This window comes from Nerophis lumbriciformis, linkage group LG38, assembly GCF_033978685.3.
Source record: "Nerophis lumbriciformis linkage group LG38, RoL_Nlum_v2.1, whole genome shotgun sequence".
Classification (NCBI taxonomy): Eukaryota; Metazoa; Chordata; class Actinopteri; order Syngnathiformes; family Syngnathidae; genus Nerophis; species Nerophis lumbriciformis.
The window spans coordinates 6,590,493-6,613,689 of record NC_084585.2 but is presented as its reverse complement, the minus strand read 5'-3'; the positions used below and the strand labels follow the sequence as shown (position 1 = coordinate 6,613,689).

General features: G+C 38.4%; 1 protein-coding gene across 2 annotated transcripts in view; it reads left to right on the top strand.

Moving 5' to 3' along the window:
• LOC133578320 (plexin-A1-like) overlaps positions 1-23,197 on the top strand; it is a 578,589-nt gene that overhangs the window by 516,279 nt on the left and 39,113 nt on the right. For both annotated transcript variants that reach the window (XM_061932661.1, XM_061932660.1), the window contains exons 20-21: positions 5,391-5,625; positions 13,767-13,909. In XM_061932661.1, coding sequence (XP_061788645.1) covers positions 5,391-5,625; positions 13,767-13,909 — 378 coding nt within the window. The remainder of the gene's footprint in view (positions 1-5,390; positions 5,626-13,766; positions 13,910-23,197) is intronic.

Genomic DNA, 23,197 nt, shown 5'->3' with positions numbered 1-23,197 from the left:
GGGATAGCAGGTCCATTCTATGTGTCATACTTGATCATTTCGCGATATTGCCATATTTTTGCTGAAAGGATTTAGTAGAGAACGCCGACGATAAAGTTCGCAACTTCTGGTCGCTGATAAAAAAAGCCTTGCCTGTACCGGAAGTATCAGACGAGTAGCGTGACGTCACAGGTTGTGGAGCTCCTCACATCTGCACATTGTTTACAATCATGGCCACCAGCAGCGAGAGCGATTCGGACCGAGAAAGCGACGATTTCCCCATTCATTTGAGCGAGGATGAAAGATTTGTGGATGAGGAAAGTGAGAGTGATGAACTAGAGGGCAGTGGGAGCGATTCAGATAGGGAAGATGCTGTGAGAGGCGGGTGGGACCTGATATTCAGCTGGGAATGACTAAAACAGTAAATAAACACAAGACATATATATACTCTATTAGCCACAACACAACCAGGCTTATATTTAATATGTCACAAATTAATCCCGCATAACAAACACCTCCCCCCTCCCGTCCATATAACCCGCCAATACAACTCAAACACCTGCACAACACACTCAATCCCACAGCCCAAAGTACCGTTCACCTCCCCAAAGTTCATACAGCACATATATTTCCCCAAAGTTACATACGTGACATGCACATAGCGGCACGCACGTACAGGCAAGCGATCAAATGTTTGGAAGCGTACTCACGGTACCGTGTCTGCGTATCCAACTCAAAGTCCTCCTGGTAAGAGTCTCTGTTGTCCCAGTTCTCCACAGGCCAATGGTAAAGCTTGACTGTCATCTTCCGGGAATGTAAACAATGAAACACCGGCCGTGTTTGTGTTGCTGCAGTCGGCCGCAATACACCGCTTCCCACCTACAGCTTTCTTCTTTGCTGTCTCCATTGTTCATTGAACAAATTGCAAAAGATTCACCAACACAGATGTCCAGAATACTGTGGAATTTTGCGATGAAAACAGACGACTTAATAGCTGGCCCACATGCTGTCCCAAAATGTCTTCCACAATCCGTGACGTCACGCGCTGACGTCATCATACCGAGACATTTTCAGCAGGATATGTCGCACGAAATTTAAAATTGCACTTTAGTAAGCTATTCCGGCCGTATTGGCATGTGTTGCAATGTTAAGATTTCATCATTGATGTATAAACTATCAGACTGCGTGGTCGGTAGTAGTGGCTTTCAGTAGGCCTTTAAAACAATTCTTTGTGAGCTAAATAATACATATGTATGCTTTTGTGTGAATCGTGCCCCAAAGTCCCAGATTGCAAATTAAACCCCGCCCCACCCTCTCCAAAAGCATCATCATGTATCTTTTGAAAATATACACGTTTTAAACATATATCTTAAAGTCGTCACTGCTATTTTTTATTTTTTTCCCCAGACACGGGGTCAAAAGAAACTTCATAAACATATAGATTCACCCGGTCACATTATTAGGTACACCTACAAACTTGCCAATGAATCCAGAGGCTGCATATAAAAAACATTTATGTGTCATGGGCATGCCAAGAATAGATAGAAACAATACACTTTGATACGATCCTGAGAAAAAACCTATTTGCAATTTTGTTTTTCAAAAATTGCGATTTTTTTAAATATTTTGTACATAAAACTGCGAAAATAACGACTGAAGGAAGATTTGTTACTTTTAGACTGTCAATCAACATATTCTTGTCTCAGGGTGCAACACATTAGAACAATATGCTATAATTTGCTTCAAAAATATTTGTCTTTATGCAGACAGACTCTGGGTTTTTGTCTACATCATGCTCTTAAACTGAAGAAATAACTGATACAACTATACAGTGTTTATAATGTAATGTAGTCATAATATACAGGTAAAAGCCAGTAAATTAGAATATTTTGAAAAACTTGATTTATTTCAGTAATTGCATTCAAAAGGTGTAACTTGTACATTATATTTATTCATTGCACACAGACTGATGCATTCAAATGTTTATTTCATTTAATTTTGATGATTTGAAGTGGCAACAAATGAAAATCCAAAATTCCGTGTGTCACAAAATTAGAATATTACTTAAGGCTAATACAAAAAAGGGATTTTTAGAAATGTTGGCCAACTGAAAAGTATGAAAATGAAAAATATGAGCATGTACAATACTCAATACTTGGTTGGAGCTCCTTTTGCCTCAATTACTGCGTTAATGCGGCGTGGCATGGAGTCGATGAGTTTCTGGCACTGCTCAGGTGTTATGAGAGCCCAGGTTGCTCTGATAGTGGCCTTCAACTCTTCTGCGTTTTTGGGTCTGGCATTCTGCATCTTCCTTTTCACAATACCCCACAGATTTTCTATGGGGCTAAGGTCAGGGGAGTTGGCGGGCCAATTTAGAACAGAAATACCATGGTCCGTAAACCAGGCACGGGTAGATTTTGCGCTGTGTGCAGGCGCCAAGTCCTGTTGGAACTTGAAATCTCCATCTCCATAGAGCAGGTCAGCAGCAGGAAGCATGAAGTGCTCTAAAACTTGCTGGTAGACGGCTGCGTTGACCCTGGATCTCAGGAAACAGAGTGGACCGACACCAGCAGATGACATGGTACCCCAAACCATCACCCAACCATGCAAATTTTGCATTTCCTTTGGAAATCGATGTCCCAGAGGCCGGAAGGAAGACAGGAGAGGCACAGGATCCACGTTGCCTGAAGTCTAGTGTAAAGTTTCCACCATCAGTGATGGTTTGGGGTGCCATGTCATCTGCTGGTGTCGGTCCACTCTGTTTCCTGAGATCCAGGGTCAACGCAGCCGTCTACCAGCAAGTTTTAGAGCACTTCATGCTTCCTGCTGCTGACCTGCTCTATGGAGATGGAGATTTCAAGTTCCAACAGGACTTGGCGCCTGCACACAGCGCAAAATCTACCCGTGCCTGGTTTACGGACCATGGTATTTCTGTTCTAAATTGGCCCGCCAACTCCCCTGACCTTAGCCCCATAGAAAATCTGTGGGGTATTGTGAAAAGGAAGATGCAGAATGCCAGACCCAAAAACGCAGAAGAGTTGAAGGCCACTATCAGAGCAACCTGGGCTCTCATAACACCTGAGCAGTGCCAGAAACTCATCGACTCCATGCCACGCCGCATTAACGCAGTAATTGAGGCAAAAGGAGCTCCAACCAAGTATTGAGTATTGTACATGCTCATATTTTTCATTTTCATACTTTTCAGTTGGCCAACATTTCTAAAAATCCCTTTTTTGTATTAGCCTTAAGTAATATTCTAATTTTGTGACACACGGAATTTTGGATTTTCATTTGTTGCCACTTCAAATCATCAAAATTAAATGAAATAAACATTTGAATGCATCAGTCTGTGTGCAATGAATAAATATAATGTACAAGTTACACCTTTTGAATGCAATTACTGAAATAAATCAAGTTTTTCAAAATATTCTAATTTACTGGCTTTTACCTGTATATTACTAATACAGGTAGCCATTTAAAAGGATATCATTTCTTATTTCTCATCACTGTTGAAATGTGTACCATTGTACTGTAAGGTAAATAACTTTGTTGTACTAAATAAATAAACAACAACAAAAATATATTAAATTTAAATACTTAAATAAATATTGAACATTTTAAAATGCATTTTTTTTCCCAGTTTGTAAAATGAGGTTTGATGTTGACTTTGTGTTTATTGCCATCACGTGATTACGGCATTCTGGCTCGTTCGTCCGTGTTGATGGGCTTATATTGCCCATCCAATTTGGGACATTTGTCTTTGTAATCATATTTTTTTTCCTCCTAATTTTATGTTACTTTGCGGCACTTCTCACTGGCGAGTAGGGAGGCTGTCTTGCTTCCTGTGTGAGTAAAGCTGGCGCCCCGCCCACCAACACAGAGATTCACGCTAGCTTAGCACGTACAAATATACATGAAAACACTCCTACAAACATCACACATGGGACGGGTTAGTAAGTATGAATTGCTTTTGTTATATTGTAAAACGTACAAACCTTGCTCGGAGAATCCTTTTGAGCAGAAATGCTATGAACGGTTCAAGGCACGAAACAGGAAGTACATTTTCAACCCGCAGCACCTCCAGTGAGCGAACTCGTCCGAAAGATGGCGCCATGGCACAAATAACAACACGCCTTTTCAGTTTGAATGAATACAAAACTCTATGGTCGGTAGCTAGGAAAACAATCTATAAATTAAAGCTGCAAGCAGCGTTGGTCGGGCCCGCATATTTGGCAGGTGCTAGTCCTAAGTGTCCCAATACTTTTGTCCGGTGGTAGTCATAAGTGTCCCAATACTTTTGTGTAGTGTACCTACCTTGTCTGCATTGTGTAGGCACGCTGGTGCTTCCTGCTTTTAAGCAGCCATCTTAAAAAAACAGCAGCGCAGCAGCATCAGCGCAGCGGTTCTTTGAAGGGTCATAAAATCAAAACCGGAGCAGTTAGAAAAACGCTGTTCTGTTATTGTATACACAAGGGTTCAATCTCTCTCCTGTGTTAGTTTGAAGCCGAAACGACAAACGCGCTCAGAGGAGTTTTTACAAAAATGTTGTTTTGAAGGGGGAATAGCAAACTTCCTGTAGATTTTTGCTGGGGGTTGTCAATTTATGAAATGTAGGTCTAAGTGAGACCTACATAGAGGTGTTTGTTTCATGTCTCTCCGACCTTCCCAGTCGGAGTTACAGGCAGTTTTGTAATTTTTTTCTTCCGAGGAGCAGTTTTTTTCTCCGTTTTATTCAAAAATTGCTCTAGAGCGCAATTTTGAGATTTGGGGTTAGGTTTTTTTATTAGATCGCAATTTGTGCCAGTCCTGATGTGTGCGTTCAGTTTGGTGAGTTTTGAAGCGTGTTAAGGGGGTCAAATTACAGCTCAAAAAGGCAAAAGTGACTGTTTTTAGTACTTTTTTGTCTTGAAGGGGGAATTGCCAACTTCCTGTTGATTTTGGCCCGAGAATGTACCATTAATGAAATGTAGGTCTAAGTCAGACCTACATAGAGGTTTTTGTTTCATGTCTCTCCGACCTTTCTAGTGGAAGTTACAGGCAGTCTAGTTTTTTTTTCTTCCTAGGGGGCGCTAGAGCGCAATTTTGAGTTTTGGGGTTCGTTTTTTTTAAAAAAAGGCAATTTTTGCAGGTCCTGATGTGTGGATAAAATATGGTGAGTTTTGAAGCATGTTAAGTGGGTCAAATTACAGTTTATTGTGGGTGCGGAAGAATAATAAAGAATAAATAAAACCTTACAAATACAATAGGTCCTTATGTCCCATTGCATAAGGACTCCCTTTGGGAGTCCTTATGCAATGGGCCATGCGGGCCCTAATTAGCAGCACCGTTTTATCAGCCGCAGAGTTCAAAGTGACAGTAGGTTCGGTCTTTAATTGAGAAGACAACATAAGTAAAGGTCTCTCTCTGTCTAGGTGCGTGTTGGAGGCTTCGAATACTCGCCAGGGACTTTGCAGATCTACTCCGACAGCCTCCTCACCCTGCCGGCCATCATTGGCATCGGAGGAGGCGGCGGCCTGCTGCTGCTGGTCATCATCGTGGTCCTCATCGCCTACAAGAGGAAGTCCCGCGACGCTGACCGCACCCTCAAACGTCTGCAACTGCAGATGGACAACCTGGAGTCCAGGGTGGCCCTGGAGTGCAAGGAGGGTATGTAGATGTTCTAGAAACACACACCTGGTTCCTCTCCTTCCTTCTCATGCATCTTGCACTGCAAAAAGTCAGTGTTCAAAAACAAGAAAAAAATATACAAAAATGAGGGGTATTGTATTTGAACTAAGCAAAATGATCTGCCAATAGAACAAGAACATTTGGCTTGTCAAGACTTTCCAAAACAAGTAAAATTAGCTAACCTCAATAAACCCAAAAATACCTTAAAATAAGTATATTCTCACTAATAACAAGGGACCCTTTTGCTCAATATCCGGACAACCAGTGTCCTCTACAGTAGACATGTATTTTGTCAAAGTTACAGAGGTTGTTTTATTTTGCGAAAAAGCTAGTCAAAGATCATCTATATGACAGCACTCTCGTGTTTTTAAGAATCTGCTGCAAAAATGTGAGTCCCTTACATGTTTTTTTTGTTGTTGTTTTTTAACCTAACCTGCAGGCCACCAGTTGAATAGCCCACGTAATGAAATAGAGTGGACCTAAAATGGAACTTTGAGGAACACCACTAGTATAACTAAATAAGTTGAACAAAGGACTACACTACAAAAAAAAAAGTGTTCAAAAACAAGGGGAAAAAAATACAAAAATGTAGGGGTATTTTACTTGAACAAGGCAATATTATCTTTTTTTTTGTTTTTTGTTTTTTTTATTTTTTTTAATAAATTTTGATTTCTATTTACTGTTTTAATTGGTTTTTCCCTTTAAACTCGATTTTAATCATATTTATTTTTATATTGTTTTTATATTGGTTCTATATTTATTTTTTTGTTTTTATTCAGTCATTGGTGGAGCTAAGAATAATATTTGATTATTGTTTTTAATATTGTTTTTAATATTATTTTTAATATTGTTGTGCAGCACTTTGGAAACATTTTTGTTGTTTAAATGTGCTATATAAATAAAGTGGATTGGATTGGATTGGACTAGAACAAGAAAATGTGGCTTGTCAAGACTTTCCAAAACAAGTAAAATTAGCTAACCTCAATGAAGCCATGAATACCTTAAAATAAGTATATTCTCACTAATAACAAGGGCACTTTTCTTGGTAGAAAAAAAAAGAGACCTTTTTGCTCAATATCTGGAAAACCAGTGTCCTCTACAGTAAACATGTATTTTGTCAAAGTTACAGAGGTTGTTGTTTTTGCGAAAAAGCTAGTCAAAGATCAACTATATGACAGCACTCTCGTGTTTTTTTTTTTAACCTAACCTGCAGGCCACCAGTTGAATAGCCCACGTAATGAAATAGAGTGGACCTAAAATGGAACTTTGAGGAACACCACCAGTATAACTAAATAAGTTGAACAAAGGACTACACTGCAAAAAACAAAAGTGTTCAAAAACAAGAAAAAAATATACAAAAATGAGGGGTATTTTATTTGAACTAAGCAAAATGATCTGCCAATAGAACAAGAACATTTGGCTTGTCAAGACTTTCCAAAACATGTAAATTAGCTAACTTCAATGAACCCAAAAATAGCTTAAAATGAGTATATTCTCACTAATAACAAGTGCACTTTTCTTGGTAGAAAAACAATTAGACCTTTTTGCTCAATATGTTGAAAAATATTCCTAAATGAAGTAAATGCTAGTGCCATTATCTTGACATAATGATATGCGCTCGGCATTAAATTTCTTGAAACCAGCAAACTTATACTAAAAACTAATTTATTGTTCTTAATGGAAAGGTGTCATGACTTGGTCCGGGGTGTGTGCTTTTCCAGGATGCAACGGAAAGTTGGCTCGTGCGAGACGGGAATGAAGGTACATGATTTATTATTATCAAAAAAAGGAATAAATGAAAGCGCGCACAGTGGCGGAGAATAAACTATGAAACCAAAAGACTATAGCAAAAAGGTACAAACAAAAAACACGCACAATGGCGGAGAACAAACTATGAAACCAAAAAGACTATAAATATGGAACAAAGACTTACTTGGCTTGGACAAAAGTAGTTGCTTGAGGAATTGACATGAAAAGAAGTATCAGGCATGAACAGAGCATAAATGTGTTGAGGTCGTCAGGACGAACAACAGAAAATGAATGAACTTAAATACTATGGACATGATTAGTGAAAGCAGGTGCGTGACTCAAAACGTGAAACAGGTGCGTGACGTGACAGGTGAAAACTAATGGTTGCTATGGTGACCAGACAAGGGAGTGAAAAGACAGAAACTAAACAAAACATGACTTAAAACAAAACATGATAATACAGACATGACAAAAGGCAACAAGGCAACCGCTTGTTACTCTCGGGGTCTCCTAGCCGCTCAGGCAAATCATATTGTCTAAAAATGCATTTTTCCATCGATAACATGACATCATCGCGCCAAGTGCGTGCTCTTTCAGTCGATTAGTGCGCATATATACAACCCGGCCCCCCGCCAAAATTGTAATTTTGAAGAATTTATCTGGATGTGCATGAACTATTTCTGTTTAAAATTGTTAGAAATGTCACAAGGTAAATGTTTAAATATTAACTGTCAGTTTACTAGGGATATCCCGATCCGATATTTGGATCGGATCGGCTGCCGATATTTGCCAAAAATTGCGTATCGGCAAGGCATGGGAAAATGCCGATCCATATCCAGTTTAAAAAAAAAACTCCGGTCCGTGTTTTCCAACGCACCGATTTAAATGATACATTCCACTTTTCTGCTGCTCCGTAATTTCGTTCCACATTTTCCAGCACACCTTCAACACATCCACAGGTCTGTGAATTCTCACGCAGTTGCTTTTAGCTGCTGGCATTACACTACAGGCTCTTCTCACTCTTTCCTGTGTCTCCCTCTCACAGACAGCAAGTGCACCTTCTTACACATGTCACATACTGTCACGTCATATGTCACATACGTATACGTCCTCCCCGAGCAGAGAGGTAGCAGCATGGCTAACGTTAGCTGTGATGCTAGCGGAGCCGTGCGAGCAACGCTCCCTCTAAGGTGCTCGCCTGTGCAATTGCGCACTGTTTAAGCGTCCTCTGCGCATAGCAAATCTATGCCACGCACAAAATCAAATAAAAAAATAAGCGCATAACAATTTTCGACACACGGACACGACAGAGAAAACAGTTTTCGTCATCATTGTTCAAATATTGTGACGTCTGTCGAGACGCTTATCTCCATTCGGTGCCACACGTCCACACCATCAAAATGCCGAGGCAAAAATTTCCACATCAACACCGTATGAAAAAAATTGAGATTTTTTTAGTTGTGATTTCCTTCTCTGCATGAAAGTTTAAAAGGAGCATATATTAATGCAGTATGAAGAAGAATGTTTTAATGTAGACATGCAAGCCTTGAAAGAACATTTTGAAAATCAAGACTACATTTCCTGCAAATGGGTGCATTTCTACCCTATATTTTAACTTTAGATTTATTCTCATATCAAACTCTTTTGGCTGTCTTTTTGACACTTACCCTCCACACCCTGGATTATAAATAATGTAAATAATTCAATGTGATTATCTTGTGTGATGACTGTATTATGATGATAGTATATATCTGATAGTATATATCTGTATCATGAATCAATTTAAGTGGACCCCGACTTAAACAAGTTGAAAAACTTATTGGGGTGTTACCATTTAGTGGTCAATTGTACGGAATATGTACTTCACTGTGCAACCTACTAATAAAAGTCTCAATCAATCAATCAAAACACATAGAATCATCATACTGCTGTGATTATATGCATCAAGTGTTCATTCAAGGCTAAGGCAAAATATCGAGATATATATCGTGTGTCGCAATATGGCCTTAAAATATCGCAATATTAAAAAAAGGCCATATCGCCCAGCCCTAGTTTCAATGATGCCATTTCTGTTTGTCATGTATAATTTTGTCTATTTTGTGTTTATCCTTGAATAAACAGGTCAGTTTCTTGTTACCAACCATTGTGTATTATTCAAACTCCCCTAATTCAGCTGGCTAGTTGTTATCAAGAGTACTAAAACCCTTTTCAACATGATTCTGACAACTAAGTAGGCTAAATAACTTTAAACTTTAATACATGCTCGGATAGGCCAGTATCGGTCAGTATCGGTATCGGATCGGAAATGCAAAAACAATATCGGTATCGGATCGGAAGTGCAAAAACCTGGATCGGGACATCCCTACAGTTTACTTTACTGTGCCAACTGTACTACTATACGAGTACGTATTTTCTATTGTTTCATTGAAAATAAAACAGCAAAGTCCATTTGGCTGTCATCTGTTTTAATTATGAGACACAATTGTGTCAAAGTCATGATTTTTTTTTCATGCTTGAAATAAGAGATTATTACTTTAAAAAAGTAGTTTTATACTTGTGAGTGTTGATGACACAGCTTTGCAACACTTGATATTCTAGTTTCAAGCATGTTTTACTCAATATAGGTCATCAAATCTCAGCAACAAGCTGTAATATCTTACTGAGATCATTTAGGACCAAAACCCTTGAAACAAGTAAAACACTCTAACATAAATTCTGCTTAGTGAGAAGAATGATCTTATCAGACAGAAAATAAGCAAATATCACCCTTATTTGACATATTTCATCTTACTTCGATTTCAGTTTTTGCAGTGTAACTAGAATCGCAACTGACCCGGACATTGGAAAGTTCTCTTGCCGTCTGAGAAGTGTTGTATCCCAGATAGCTGCAATGGCTTTCTCTTAAGGTATTCATGTGTGATTTCCACGAGCGAAGAAGGAGAAACACGGACATGTCTGGATGACTCGCCTTCATATTTCCAGTGGTTAGCTCCGAGCTACAAAACCACTTTATTATGAAGCTGGCTGTGGCGTGTTCTTTCTGACGTCACTTCCTGTGTGGGGCGCGTTCTTTCTGGCGTCACTTCCTCTCCGAACTCAGTTTGTAAACGATCAATGAGTCCATACAAAGCTAAGAGCCGGAGATTCAAGAAATACTCTTACCTGTGTAAAAATGTTATCCGAGGAGGGGGACCTTAAACGCTGGTTTAGTGTGGCTGAAACGGGGCTTACGCTAAATAATTATTCGTTTAAGGGGTTATCAGGGTTAGTGTAGACGTGGCAATGCTTTTGGAGGTTTGATGTTCAAGGAAAAACCATCAACAAGGACAATGCCAATCTTAAGTCATACCTTTCTTTGTAGGCCAAGAACATAAAGGCAGAAATACAACTAGGATTAACAATCATGTGAAATGTTGGCCATTTGTGCGTCAAAATGTGTTTTTTAATGAAATATCGTAGCGTTTCAGTAAGGAGCGTCCAAAGATGGAGCTAACTTGGTTTTCTCATCAGCATCAGACAGAAAATAAGCAAATATCACCCTTATTTGAGATATTTCATCTTACTTCAGTTTTTGCAGTGTGCTCTCTGAATTCTTCATGTGTCCCCAAATAACTTTTGGGCAAATCTTTCCCTTGCTGCAGCTTACCTCCAAACACTGCACAACCCCAATTAAACAGTGCAATCCACTCTAGTCTCTACTCCCCCCACTCCCACGCCCTCCCCCACTGCTGGTAGGCGGGGGGGTGTTTGGTCTGTTTCCAGAGGAGCACTTTGATCTGAGCCAGCCAGCAGATGTTAGCTCTCCACCCTGTGAGAGAGCCCGCCTGGCCGGCCTGACGAGCAGGCGGAGATGGAGGCCGGGTAGACACGAGGTGGGACAGTGGCGGGCAGGGAGGGGCTTGGCAGCAAATGAAGCAGGACGGAGCCAACATTAGCATGAATTAATTTGGCAGACGACTGCGTGGATTCGGCGAGGGTCTATTGATGCTGTTAACTGCTGTGGGAGGTGGAAGAGTCGAATACTGATAACATCATCGTACTAAAGATCTTGACTTGTAAAAGAGATCTTTGTCGTACATCTAAACTAAGCCGGCTAAAGTTATCCAGGGTAAATCCCACCTAACCTTCTCCGTGTCCACACACACACAATGGTCGTTTAAGACCCCCTAACCCCCTCCGTCAGCCGGCGCAACGCGACCGAGTACGCATGCGCGGAAAATGCACACATCATAGTCACCTCCGGTGTTGCTTTGTGTGCAAGTTCTTAAACTTAACTTATCTGAACAATATCCAGTGTTGTGGTATTTCAATGAACTGGAATCCAGTGTGCTATTGTAGTGAATCACACCTGAGACATCATAAATTCATCACATCTTTATTAGACACGTAAACAAAGTGATAAAGAACATTTGACATCAATCAATCTAGGGATGTAGATATCTGGTCAGTGTTTTGCCTTCACCTTCATTGTCCATTCCTTTTTGCTGACTTTATACACTCTGGACCTAGACGTTGAGTCCGCGACATACGTAACTGATACAGTCTGCTTTGCCAGTCCAAAAGCATTCGCCGTTTTCCGTAGTCTTCCCTTGATGGCCAGGTAATACAAAGCAGACGCTACCTTTTTTAATCACATCCACGGGAGCCCGCGTTCTCGTTGTCTCTCCTTCGGCAAATGGACGAAGTCATCCGCTACACTGCAAAAAGTCAGTGTTCATAAACAAGAAAAAAAATACAAAAATGAGGGGTATTTTACTTGAACTAAGCAATATTATCTTTGTTTTTGTTTTTTGTTTTATATATGTGTATATATATATATATATATATATATATATATATATATATATATATATAAGCAATATTATCTTTTTTTTGTTTTTTGTTTTTTATATATTTTTATATATATATATTGAGATATATATATATATATATATATAAAAAACAAAAAAAGATAATATTGCTTATTTACTTGAACTAAGCAATATTATCTTTTTTTTGTTTTTTGTTTTTTTATATATTTTTATATATATATATATATATATATATATATATATATATAAAAAACAAAAAACAAAAAAAAGATTATATTGCTTATTTACTTGAACTAAGCAATATTATCTTTTTTTTGTTTTTTGTTTTATATATATATATGTCCAGGGTGTACCCCGCCTTCCGCCCGATTGTAGCTGAGATAGGCTCCAGCGCCCCCCGCGACCCCAAAGGGAATAAGCGGTAGAAAATGGATGGATGGATGGATATATATATATATATATATATATATATATATATATATATATATATATATATATATATATATATATATATATATAAAAACAAAAAACAAAAAAAAGATAATATTGCTTAGTATATATATATATATATATATATATATATATATATATATATAAAAACAAAAAACAAAAAAAAGATAATATTGCTTAGTTCAAGTAAATAAGCAATATTATCTTTTTTTTGTTTTTTGTTTTTTATATATATATATATATATATAAAAATATATAAAAAACAAAAAAAAGATAATATTGCTTATATATATATATATATATATATATATACACATATATAAAAAAAAAAAAAAAAAAAAAGATCATATATATATATATATATATATATATATATATATATATATATATATAAAAACAAAAAACAAAAAAAGATAATATTGCTTAGTTCAAGTAAATAAGCAATATTATCTTTATATATATATATATATATATATATATATATATATATATATATATATATATAAACAGAAAACAAAAAAAAAGATAATATTGCTTAGTTCAAGTAAAATACCCCTCATTTTTGTATTTTTTTTTCTTGTATTACCTATATATATATATATATGGTATATGTACCACTACGGGCTTCGTCAAAGAATCACTTGATTAAAGTGCAGTGTTTTATTTTCCTATATTCAAACACAATGTTACTGTTCAAAGTATGTGTAATGTTACAGTGGCCAAAAACATTAAATATACTTGTTGAATAAAACCTCTGCCTTGTTTGTAATGAGTACTTATGTCTTCTACGCTACTGTATTTCAATGGTGGTACTTGAAGAACCAAGTGTTTTTCTGAGGTGATACTTGGTGGAAAAAGTTGAAGGAACCACTGTTTTAAAAAACAAAAAGGATGAAAAAGATGTGACTTAGTAGATGTTATTATAGATAATAGGGTGGATGGAATTATAAGATGCCATCAGCATCTGTTAATTTGGACTTGGGAGTGTGATTTATCAGGGATATGTTTGTGGGGGTCTTTTCAACAACAAAATGACTTCATTTTGGTTGTTGATGTAAAAAGATATTGGAGTCACATTCATGATCATTTGCTACCTTTTGTCCCGTGCAGCGTTCGCAGAGCTGCAGACTGACATCCACGAGCTGACTCAGGAGCTGGACGGAGCAGGAATCCCCTTCTTGGACTACCGCACGTACGCCATGAGAGTCCTCTTCCCTGGCATCGAGGACCACCCTGTGCTGAAGGAGATGGAGGTACGGGTCAGTACACCACACGCATGCGTTGACCCTCGGGGGGTCGTGCCGTGTGCCGCATTAAAAGACGTCGCCGTTTGACATCAATAAACCAGCCAAACTGACATTTGAGTTGAGGTTGTTAAATCTAATCCACACTTGCCCGTGCTCTACATGACACATATTGGATATGCTTTTGTGGGGATTTATTACATTCAAATTTATTACTCATTTTTGTGCAAGCTTTTGGTGTGTGGAGACCAGGGCCGGCCCGTGGCATAGGCCCTATAGGCAAATGCTAAGGGCGCCGTCCATCAGGGGGCGCCACGCCAGTGCCACAAATGTTGGAGGAAAAAAAAAAAAGTTGGTACTATTATTTCTAAATACAAAAAATAATCCCTCGTTAATTAAAATGCAAAGTAAAGCCTATATAATAGAAATATTATTTGTTACAACATTACGCGCCCCCCCCCCCTTCCCGTATCATGACTCTTTTTGGACGTCACCACATCAAAAAATCAACACAAGATGTCAAAACGGCCAAAACTGTCAGGTGCCCAGGGAAGAAAAAAGAGAAAAGAAGAGGAGGAGAAACGAGAAAAAGACAAGAGGTAGCAGGTAGGTAACGTTAGCCTACATGAAATTATTTGTCTGTTACAGAATGTGATAGTAACCTGGCTTTTTAGCATTAAGCTAATGTTACATGATTCGGCAATTGCTAATCAATAAATAGCTAGTTCTGTTTTAACGTCGGGTTAATTGAGGAGGGGGCTAAATTGTTATGGAAAATAATAATGTAACGTTAGGTAATTACAGTACTCCCACCTTACATTCCTCAGGGACATTTGTATTAGATCTTTTAAGCAGGTGTTTTTTGTTTACATTGTTATTGCCTTCCGGTTAGCTAATGTTTGCCCTGCAGGTAATAGTCACTTTTCCACCCCTATATATATTAGGTATAGTTGTAAGCCTAGTTGTTAAAGTGCACATAATTAATGTTAATTAAGCAATATGTATGTAAAAAATATTGTATTTCATATATTCATTTTTTATTTTTTGCATTCATTTATTTATTCATATTTTTTTTTATCTTGTTAACTATTCTGATTGTTAATTTGCTTTCTTTAAGTAAAAAAAAGGTCAAAGACAAAGCTATTCGGTTTCTTGTGAGTATATACACTTCACTGCCGATGTGGGGGGGGGGGGCGCCACCTAAAATCTTGCCTAGGGCGCCAGATTGGTTAGGGCCGGGCCTGGTGGAGACATTACCTTATTGCAAATGAAACCACACCCCCGCCCTCTCCAAAAGTACCATAATACATATATATTTAAAAAATGCACAAGTTAAATATATATCCTGCTGACAAACCTCACTGCTATTTTTTTTCCCCAGACACGGTCATAAATAAACTGATATAGATTCACCCGGTCACAACATTAGGTACACGTGCCAACTTTCCGATCGATACAGACTAAGGTTATCCCGATACCAATATTTTGGTACCGGTACCAAAATGTATTTCGATACTTTTTGATACTTTTCTAAGTAAAGTGGACCACAAAAAATTTTCTTTATTTTAACAAAAAATATTAGTGTACATGAAACATATATTTATTATTGCAATTTAGTCCTTAAATAAAATAGTGAACATACTAGACAACTTGTCTTTTAGTAGTAAGTAAACAAACAAAGACTCCTAATTAGTCTGCTGACATATGCAGTAACATATTGTGTCATTTATACACCTATTATTTTGTACACATTATGAGGGACAAACTGTAAAAATTGATTATAAATCAACTTGTTAATTTACTGTTAATATCTGCTTACTTTCTATCTACACTTCTGTTAAAATGTAATAATCACTCATTCTTCTGTTTGATACGGTTGTCCCGATACCAGTATTTTGGTACCGGTACCAAAATGTATTTCGATACTTTTGGATACTTTTTTGAGTAAAGGGGACCACAAACAATTTCATTATTTTCTTTATTTTAACAATAAATCTTCGGGTACATTAAACATATGTTAATTATTCTAATTTAGTCCTTAAATAAAATAGTGAACATACTAGACAACTTGTCTTTTAGTAGTAAGTAAACAAACAAAGACTCCTAATTAATCTATGCAGTAACATATTGTGTCATTTATACACCTATTATTTTGTACACATTATGAGGGACAAACTGTAAAAATGTGATTATTAATCAACTTGTTCATTTACTGTTAATATCTGCTTACTTTCTATCTACACTTCTGTTAAAATGTAATAATCACTCATTCTTCTGTTTGATACGGTTGTCCCGATACCAGTATTTTGGTACCGGTACCAAAATGTATTTCGATACTTTTTGATACTTTTCTAAGTAAAGTGGACCACAAAAAATTTTCTTTATTTTAACAAAAAATCTTAGGGTACATTAAACATATATTTATTATTACAATTTAGTCCTTAAATAAAGTAGTGAACATACTAGACAACTTGTCTTTTAGTAGTAAGTAAACAAACAAAGACTCCTAATTACCGTATTTTCCGCACCATAAGGCGCCCTGGGTTATAAGCCGCGCCTTCAATGAACGGCATATTTCAAAACTTTGTCCACCTATAAGCCGCCCCGTGTTATAAGCCGCATCTAACTGCGCTAAAGGAATGTCAAAAAAACAGTCAGATAGGTCAGTCAAACTTTAATAATATATTAAAAACCAGCGTGATGTGGGCGCGGAAACCTGTCGCTTAGTAGGAGCCATTTTGTGGTCTTTACAGATGTAAACACACAAAGGAAATGAAACGTAATATTCGCGCGCTTCTTCTTCTTCTACGCGGGCGGGTGGTTGCTTACAGTAGAAGAAGAAGCGCTTCCTGTTCTATGGGGGCGGGTGCTTACCTTGGCGGTTGCTTGCGTAGAAGAAGAAGCACTTCCTCTTCTACGGGGGAAAAAAGATGGCGGCTGTTTACCGTAGTTGCGAGACCGAAACTTTATGAAAATGAATCTTAATATTAATCCATATATAAAGCGCACCGGGTTATAAGGCGCACTGTCAGCTTTTGAGAAAATTTGTGGTTTTTAGGTGCGCCTTATAGTGCTGAAAATACGGTAGTCTGCTGACGTATGCAGTAACACATTGTGTCATTTATACACCTACTATTTTGTACACATTATGAGGGACAAACTGTAAAATGTATTATTAATCAACTTGTTAATTTACTGTTAATATCTGCTTGCTTTCTATCTACACTTCTGTTAAAATGTAATAATCACTCATTCTTCTGTTTGATACTTTACATTAGTTTTGGATGATACCACACATTTAGGTATCGATCCGATACCAAGTAGTTCCAGGATCATACATTGGTCATATTCAAAGTCCTCATGTGTCCAGGGACGTATTTCCTGAGTTCATAAACATAATATGATTTTTTTTTAAAAGATTGTGTGACGATAAAAAATATCGATGTAATCCTAGTAAACCTACTCAGTGGCCTAGTGGTTAGAGTCCTGAGATCGGTAGGTTGTGAGTTCAAACCCCGGCCGAGTCATACCAAAGACTATAAAAATGGGAACCATTACCTCCCTGCTTGGCACTCAGCATCAAGGGTTAAAATTGGGGGTTAAATCACCAAAAATGATTCCCGGGCGCGGCACCGCTGCTGCCCACTGCTCCCCTCACCTCCCAGGGGGTGAACAAGGGGATGGGTCAAATGCAGGAGGACAAATTTCACCACACCTAGTGTGTGTGTGTGACAATCATTGGTACTTTAACTTTAACTTTAGTAGTATCGACTAGATACGCGCTTGTACTTGGTATCATTACAGTGGATGTCAGGTGTAGATCCACCCAAGGCATTTGTTTACATTCAGGAGTGCGAGCTTTTGCTAGCGGCGAGCTATTGTATCCTCCTACGGTGTGTAGTGAAGCATGTTTAGCTATTACTCGTCCTGCAGTGATAATGATACTTGTAAGAAACGTACTCTATTTGTCGCCATGGAGACGAGGATTAGTGATTTGTGGGTGTATACCGCATATGTGGGTAACCCCGGGGCCGTTCTGCATGCAAGCAAAAGTTCGACTCCAGGTGTCGTTGAGGAGGGAGGGAGGTCAAAAGCGCCCATCATTGAGGAGTCCTCGGGGGGGATGTTTTCAGAACAGCCTGCTCCTGTTGTTGCAGCGTCAAGGCCATTCGAGGGAGTCAAATCGTAGATTAGGATTTTTGTTTTTCCGCGAGCAGACATTACAATGGCTTGGCCCCACTATGGACTGGACTCTCACTATTATGTTGGATCCACTATGGACTGGACATTCACAATATTATGTCAGACCCACTCGACATCCATTGCTTTCGGTCTCCTTTAGGGGGGGGGGGGGGGGGGGGTTACCCACATATACGGTCTTCTCAAAGGTTTCTCATAGTCATTCACATCGACGTCCCACTGGGGTGAGTTTTTCCTTGCCCTTATGTGGGCTTTGTACCGAGGATGTCGTTGTGGCTTGTGCAGCCCTTTGAGACACTTGTGATTTAGGGCTATATAAATAAACATTGATTGATTGATTGATTGATTTAGAAGTAGCTTAAACACTGTGGATGCATGTTAGCCGCCATGTCTTAAAGCACCTCTTCCTGAGGGTGTTTCAGTGTTATAACTTCACCTTTATCTTTACTTTTTACACCAAAATGCGTCCGTTCTCCCTTTTCCGTCTACACACTGTGTCTGCTTGTAAGTACTCAGTGTGTGGGCGCTGCTGAACATGCTCCTCTGCGCGTGACAACAGTGCTGTCATGGGGGGAGGGGGACTGGTACTTTTTAGAGGCGGTATAGTACCTATTATGATTCATTAGTATGGCGGTACTTTACTAGTACTGTACAGCCCTAGTAGAGACAGAGCTGCATAAAAAAGCTGTTTTTATCTGTAGTTATGTCACACGTTCGGGTTATTGTGTGCATGCCAAGATTAGATGGAAATGATACCCTATTTTCACCCACTACATTTTAGAAGAAACAAATATTTTGCATATATTAGCACCTTTAAGTCAAATATTTATCGTACTAGAGATCCCGTGTCCATACTTGCCAACCTTGAGATCTCCGAATTCGGGAGATAGGCGGGTTGTTGGGGGCGGGGTTGAAGTGCAGGCAGCATACCCCTTCCCATTCGAGCTGTCCTGGATGAAATGAAATTATTTTTTCCAATCATTTTGGAACTTGCAAGCGTACTTCTTCTTCTTACTCGTCGTCGCCCATGTCTCTTCTTCGTTCTTCTGCTTCGTCTCCTTCTTGTTGTGCACTGAGCTCCAAAAGCCATAGATGTTATTGTAGCGTCCCCGGAAGAGTTGATGCTGCAAGGGATTCTGGGTATTTGTTCTGTTGTGTTTATGTTATGTATGTTTATGTGCTAAGAAAATTATTTCCAACTCACAACACCCACTTTTTCCTGAATATGGAACCATGCCATCAGGGAGAAGACTCCGGGTCCCACTATGCAAATCTAACCGCCTTAAATTATCATTTATCCCAGCCTCCATTAAGCTGACCAACAATGTGCAATAGAATGTTAATACATTGGTTAGCACTTTTTTAGCACATAGCACTTTAGAACTATGCACTTTAGCACACAGCACTCTATCCATGAGCTCTAGTGCAATGCACACTGGTACTTTATCTTTATCTCCATACTGTAGATTTTATGCCGACATCAAAGTGCCACCTATGTCTATCAAGCTCCATGTTCTGATGTTTAAATGTTAGTTGTATGGTTGTGGTTGTGTCTGTGCTTGTGTTTTTGGGTATGTTAAGAAAGCAATGATGCACTGTGCCCAAGACACATTTCCCCGCGGGGACAATAAAGTTTAACCTTGGATCTTGGACCTTGGATGTTGTGTTACGGTGCGGATGTTCTCCCGAAATGCGTTTGTCATTCTTGTTTGGTGTGGTTTCACAGTGTGGCGCGTATTTGTAACAGTGTTAAAGTTGTTTGTACGGCCACCCTCTTGACATCTTCGAGTAAAGACCGTTGCTAAACCCGTCCAACGCTACATTATTAAGTGACTGGGCCGGCACGCTGTTTATATGGAGGAAAAGCGGACGCCTGGACAGCATGCGGCTGTTAAGGGGTGAAGGTTTTAGGTGAGAGAGGACGCTAAAGGCAGTGCCTTTAACCCTGTAAACCTTTTAGAGCAGGGGTGCTCATTACGTCGATCGCGAGCTACCGGTCGATCGCGGAGGGTGTGTCAGTCGATCACCAGCCAGGCATTAAAAAAATAGTCCTAAAAATGAGCGATCATAAATCTTCACTATGACGTCACTTTCGTCACTTTGATTGACATTCACGGCACCCGAGGGTCTTCTGAGATGACGCTGGCTGCTGCCAGCTCATTAAAATTACCGACTGGAAGGCGAGAAACACTTTATTTCAACAGACTCTGGCGCCGTACCTGTCGTCAAAACTCCAAAGACCGCGACTGCACAGTTGCACAGTTGCACTAACAAAATAAGAGTCTCAGAAAGCTGGCGTGCACAAGCTAGCAAGCTACGGAGTTTGCCGACAATGTATTTCTTGTAAAGTGTATACAAAGGAGTACGGAAGCTGGACAAATAAGATGCCAAAAACCAACCACTTTCATGTGGTATTGGACAGAAAGGAGGACTTTTTTTTCTCCTCCATTCGAAAATGCGGACGTTATCATCACCAATGTCTGATTCCAATCAATGCAAAAGTCATCAGAATCAGGTAATACACCAACTTATATTCTTGTCTTCATGAAAGAAAGGAATCTATATGTGTTAAACATGCTTGTATTATCTTTAAACACCTTTAACTTATTAACAATATTAACTATATGTGTTAAACATGCTTGTATTATCTTTAAACACCTTTAACTTGTTAACAATATTAACTAAAGTTAAAGTTAAAGTACCAATGATTGTCACACACACACTAGGTGTGGCGAAATTATTCTCTGCATTTAACCCATCACCCTTGATCACCCCCTGGGAGGTGAGGGGAGCAGTGGGCAGCAGCGGTGGCCGCGCCCGGGAATCATTTTTGGTGATTTAACCCCCAATTCCAACCCTTGATACTGAGTGCCAAGCAGGGAGGTAATGGGTCCCATTTTTATAGTCTTTGGTATGACTCGGCCGGGGTTTGAACCCACAACCTACCGATCTCAGGGCGGACACTCTAACCACTAGGCCACTGAGTTGTGTTAAACATGCTTGTATTATCTTTAAACACCTTTAACTTGTTAACAATATTAACTTTATGTGTTAAACTTGCTTGTATTATCATTAAACACCTTTAACTTGTTAACAATATTAACTATATGTGTTAAACATGCTTGTATTATCTTTAAACACCTTTAACTTGTTAACAATATTAACTATATGTGTTAAACATGCTTGTATTATCTTTAAACACCTTTAACTTGTTAACAATATTAACTATATGTGTTAAACATGCTTGTATTATCTTTAAACACCTTTAACTTGTTAACAATATTAACTATATGTGTTAAACATGCTTGTATTATCTTTAAACACCTTTAACTTGTTAACAATATTAACTATATGTGTTAAACATACTTGTATTATCTTTAAACACCTTTAACTATATGTGTTAAACATGCTTGTATTATCTTTAAACACCTTTAACTTGTTAACAATATTAACTATATGTGTTAAACATGCTTGTATTATCTTTAAACACCTTTAACTTGTTAACAATATTAACTATATGTGTTAAACATGCTTGTATTATCTTTAAACACCTTTAACTTGTTAACAATATTAACTATATGTGTTAAACATGCTTGTATTATCTTTAAACACCTTTAACTTGTTAACAATATTAACTATATGTGTTAAACATGCTTGTATTATCATTAAACACCTTTAACTTGTTAACAATATTAACTATATGTGTTAAACATGCTTGTATTATCATTAAACACCTTTAACTTGTTAACAATATTAACTATATGTGTTAAACATGCTTGTATTATCTTTAAACACCTTTAACTTGTTAACAATATTAACTATATGTGTTAAACATACTTGTATTATCATTAAACACCTTTAACTTGTTAACAAAAACATATATTTCATAAATAAGTAAATATAAATTATATATATGAATGAGGTAGATCCCCACGACTTGATCAATTGAAAAGTAGCTCGCCTGCAGAAAAAGTGTGAGCACCCCTGTTTTAGAGGTTGTTGTAGGACGCATTTGATGCAGAAATTGAATAGTTAAAAAAAAAAAAAAAGTTTATGTATGTTTTTAGAGAAATGTTGTAATATTGCAACATTGGGCTTTGATGGGAGCAGAATTTCTGTTTTTGTACTCACGTTGTCTGAACAACTAAGGGTTCATTTACAATGCAACCTGTTTGAGCACACGGCAACAAGCCAGCATTTTGACTCCCACATTCACCTATAATTGCAACAATTATATAACAAGCTCTAAAGGAAATTTGTTGCATCTGTTCCACAATAACTACATATGTACATGCTCTAGACATGGGTGCTGTTGTGCGTGGAGGCTGGCAGGTACACTTCTGAGATCCTCAGTATCAGCACGACGCTCTCAGCTATATATTCCGAGGGGACGGTGCAGCGCGACATTGGATTTTCATTTGTATGGCCCAGGCAATCACAGACCACAGTAGTGCGCTCGCAGGCAGATCAATTTCTTTATTCCAGCATGACGCTCACGAGCCTGCTTTAAGGGAGGAAGAGAATAGGAGTGGAGAGCGTGGGGGATGGAAGGAGTAGAGAAGAAAGATGGACAACTGTGGAGAGTGTAATAGGCGAAAGTGAAAGTGAAAGAGGATAACTGAATCATTTGTCTGATTGTGTTGGAATGAAAGCAGACAAAGAACAAGTAAAGTATCTGGAGCTTTTGTCAAAGTGTCATTCAGCACTTGTTTCCTTTCTTCTACTCTATGCTCCATATATATGTTGCGTTTCGGACCAGTTGTTCCTCCCAGGGAATTCAAGTCATAATTCGCTCCCAAGCTCTTTACGACACTTAAAGCTGAGTTGAAAAACCCCCAGAGACAGAATAGGTATTTTGTTGTATATTTTCAAAGCTTTGCAAATATACTTTTTGAGACCAGTCTAGCATAGAACATTCTATTGCGCCGCCAAAAATGGTCTGTCTTCTCGATCCCACCACCCTCTCTCTCGTCCCCTCTCTGTAGACAAAACAAATGCTAGTCAAAACACATTCCATTTATTTGATTTTGTGCGTGGCATAGATTTGCTATGCGCAGAGGACGCTTAAACAGTGCGCAATTGCACAGGCGAGCACCT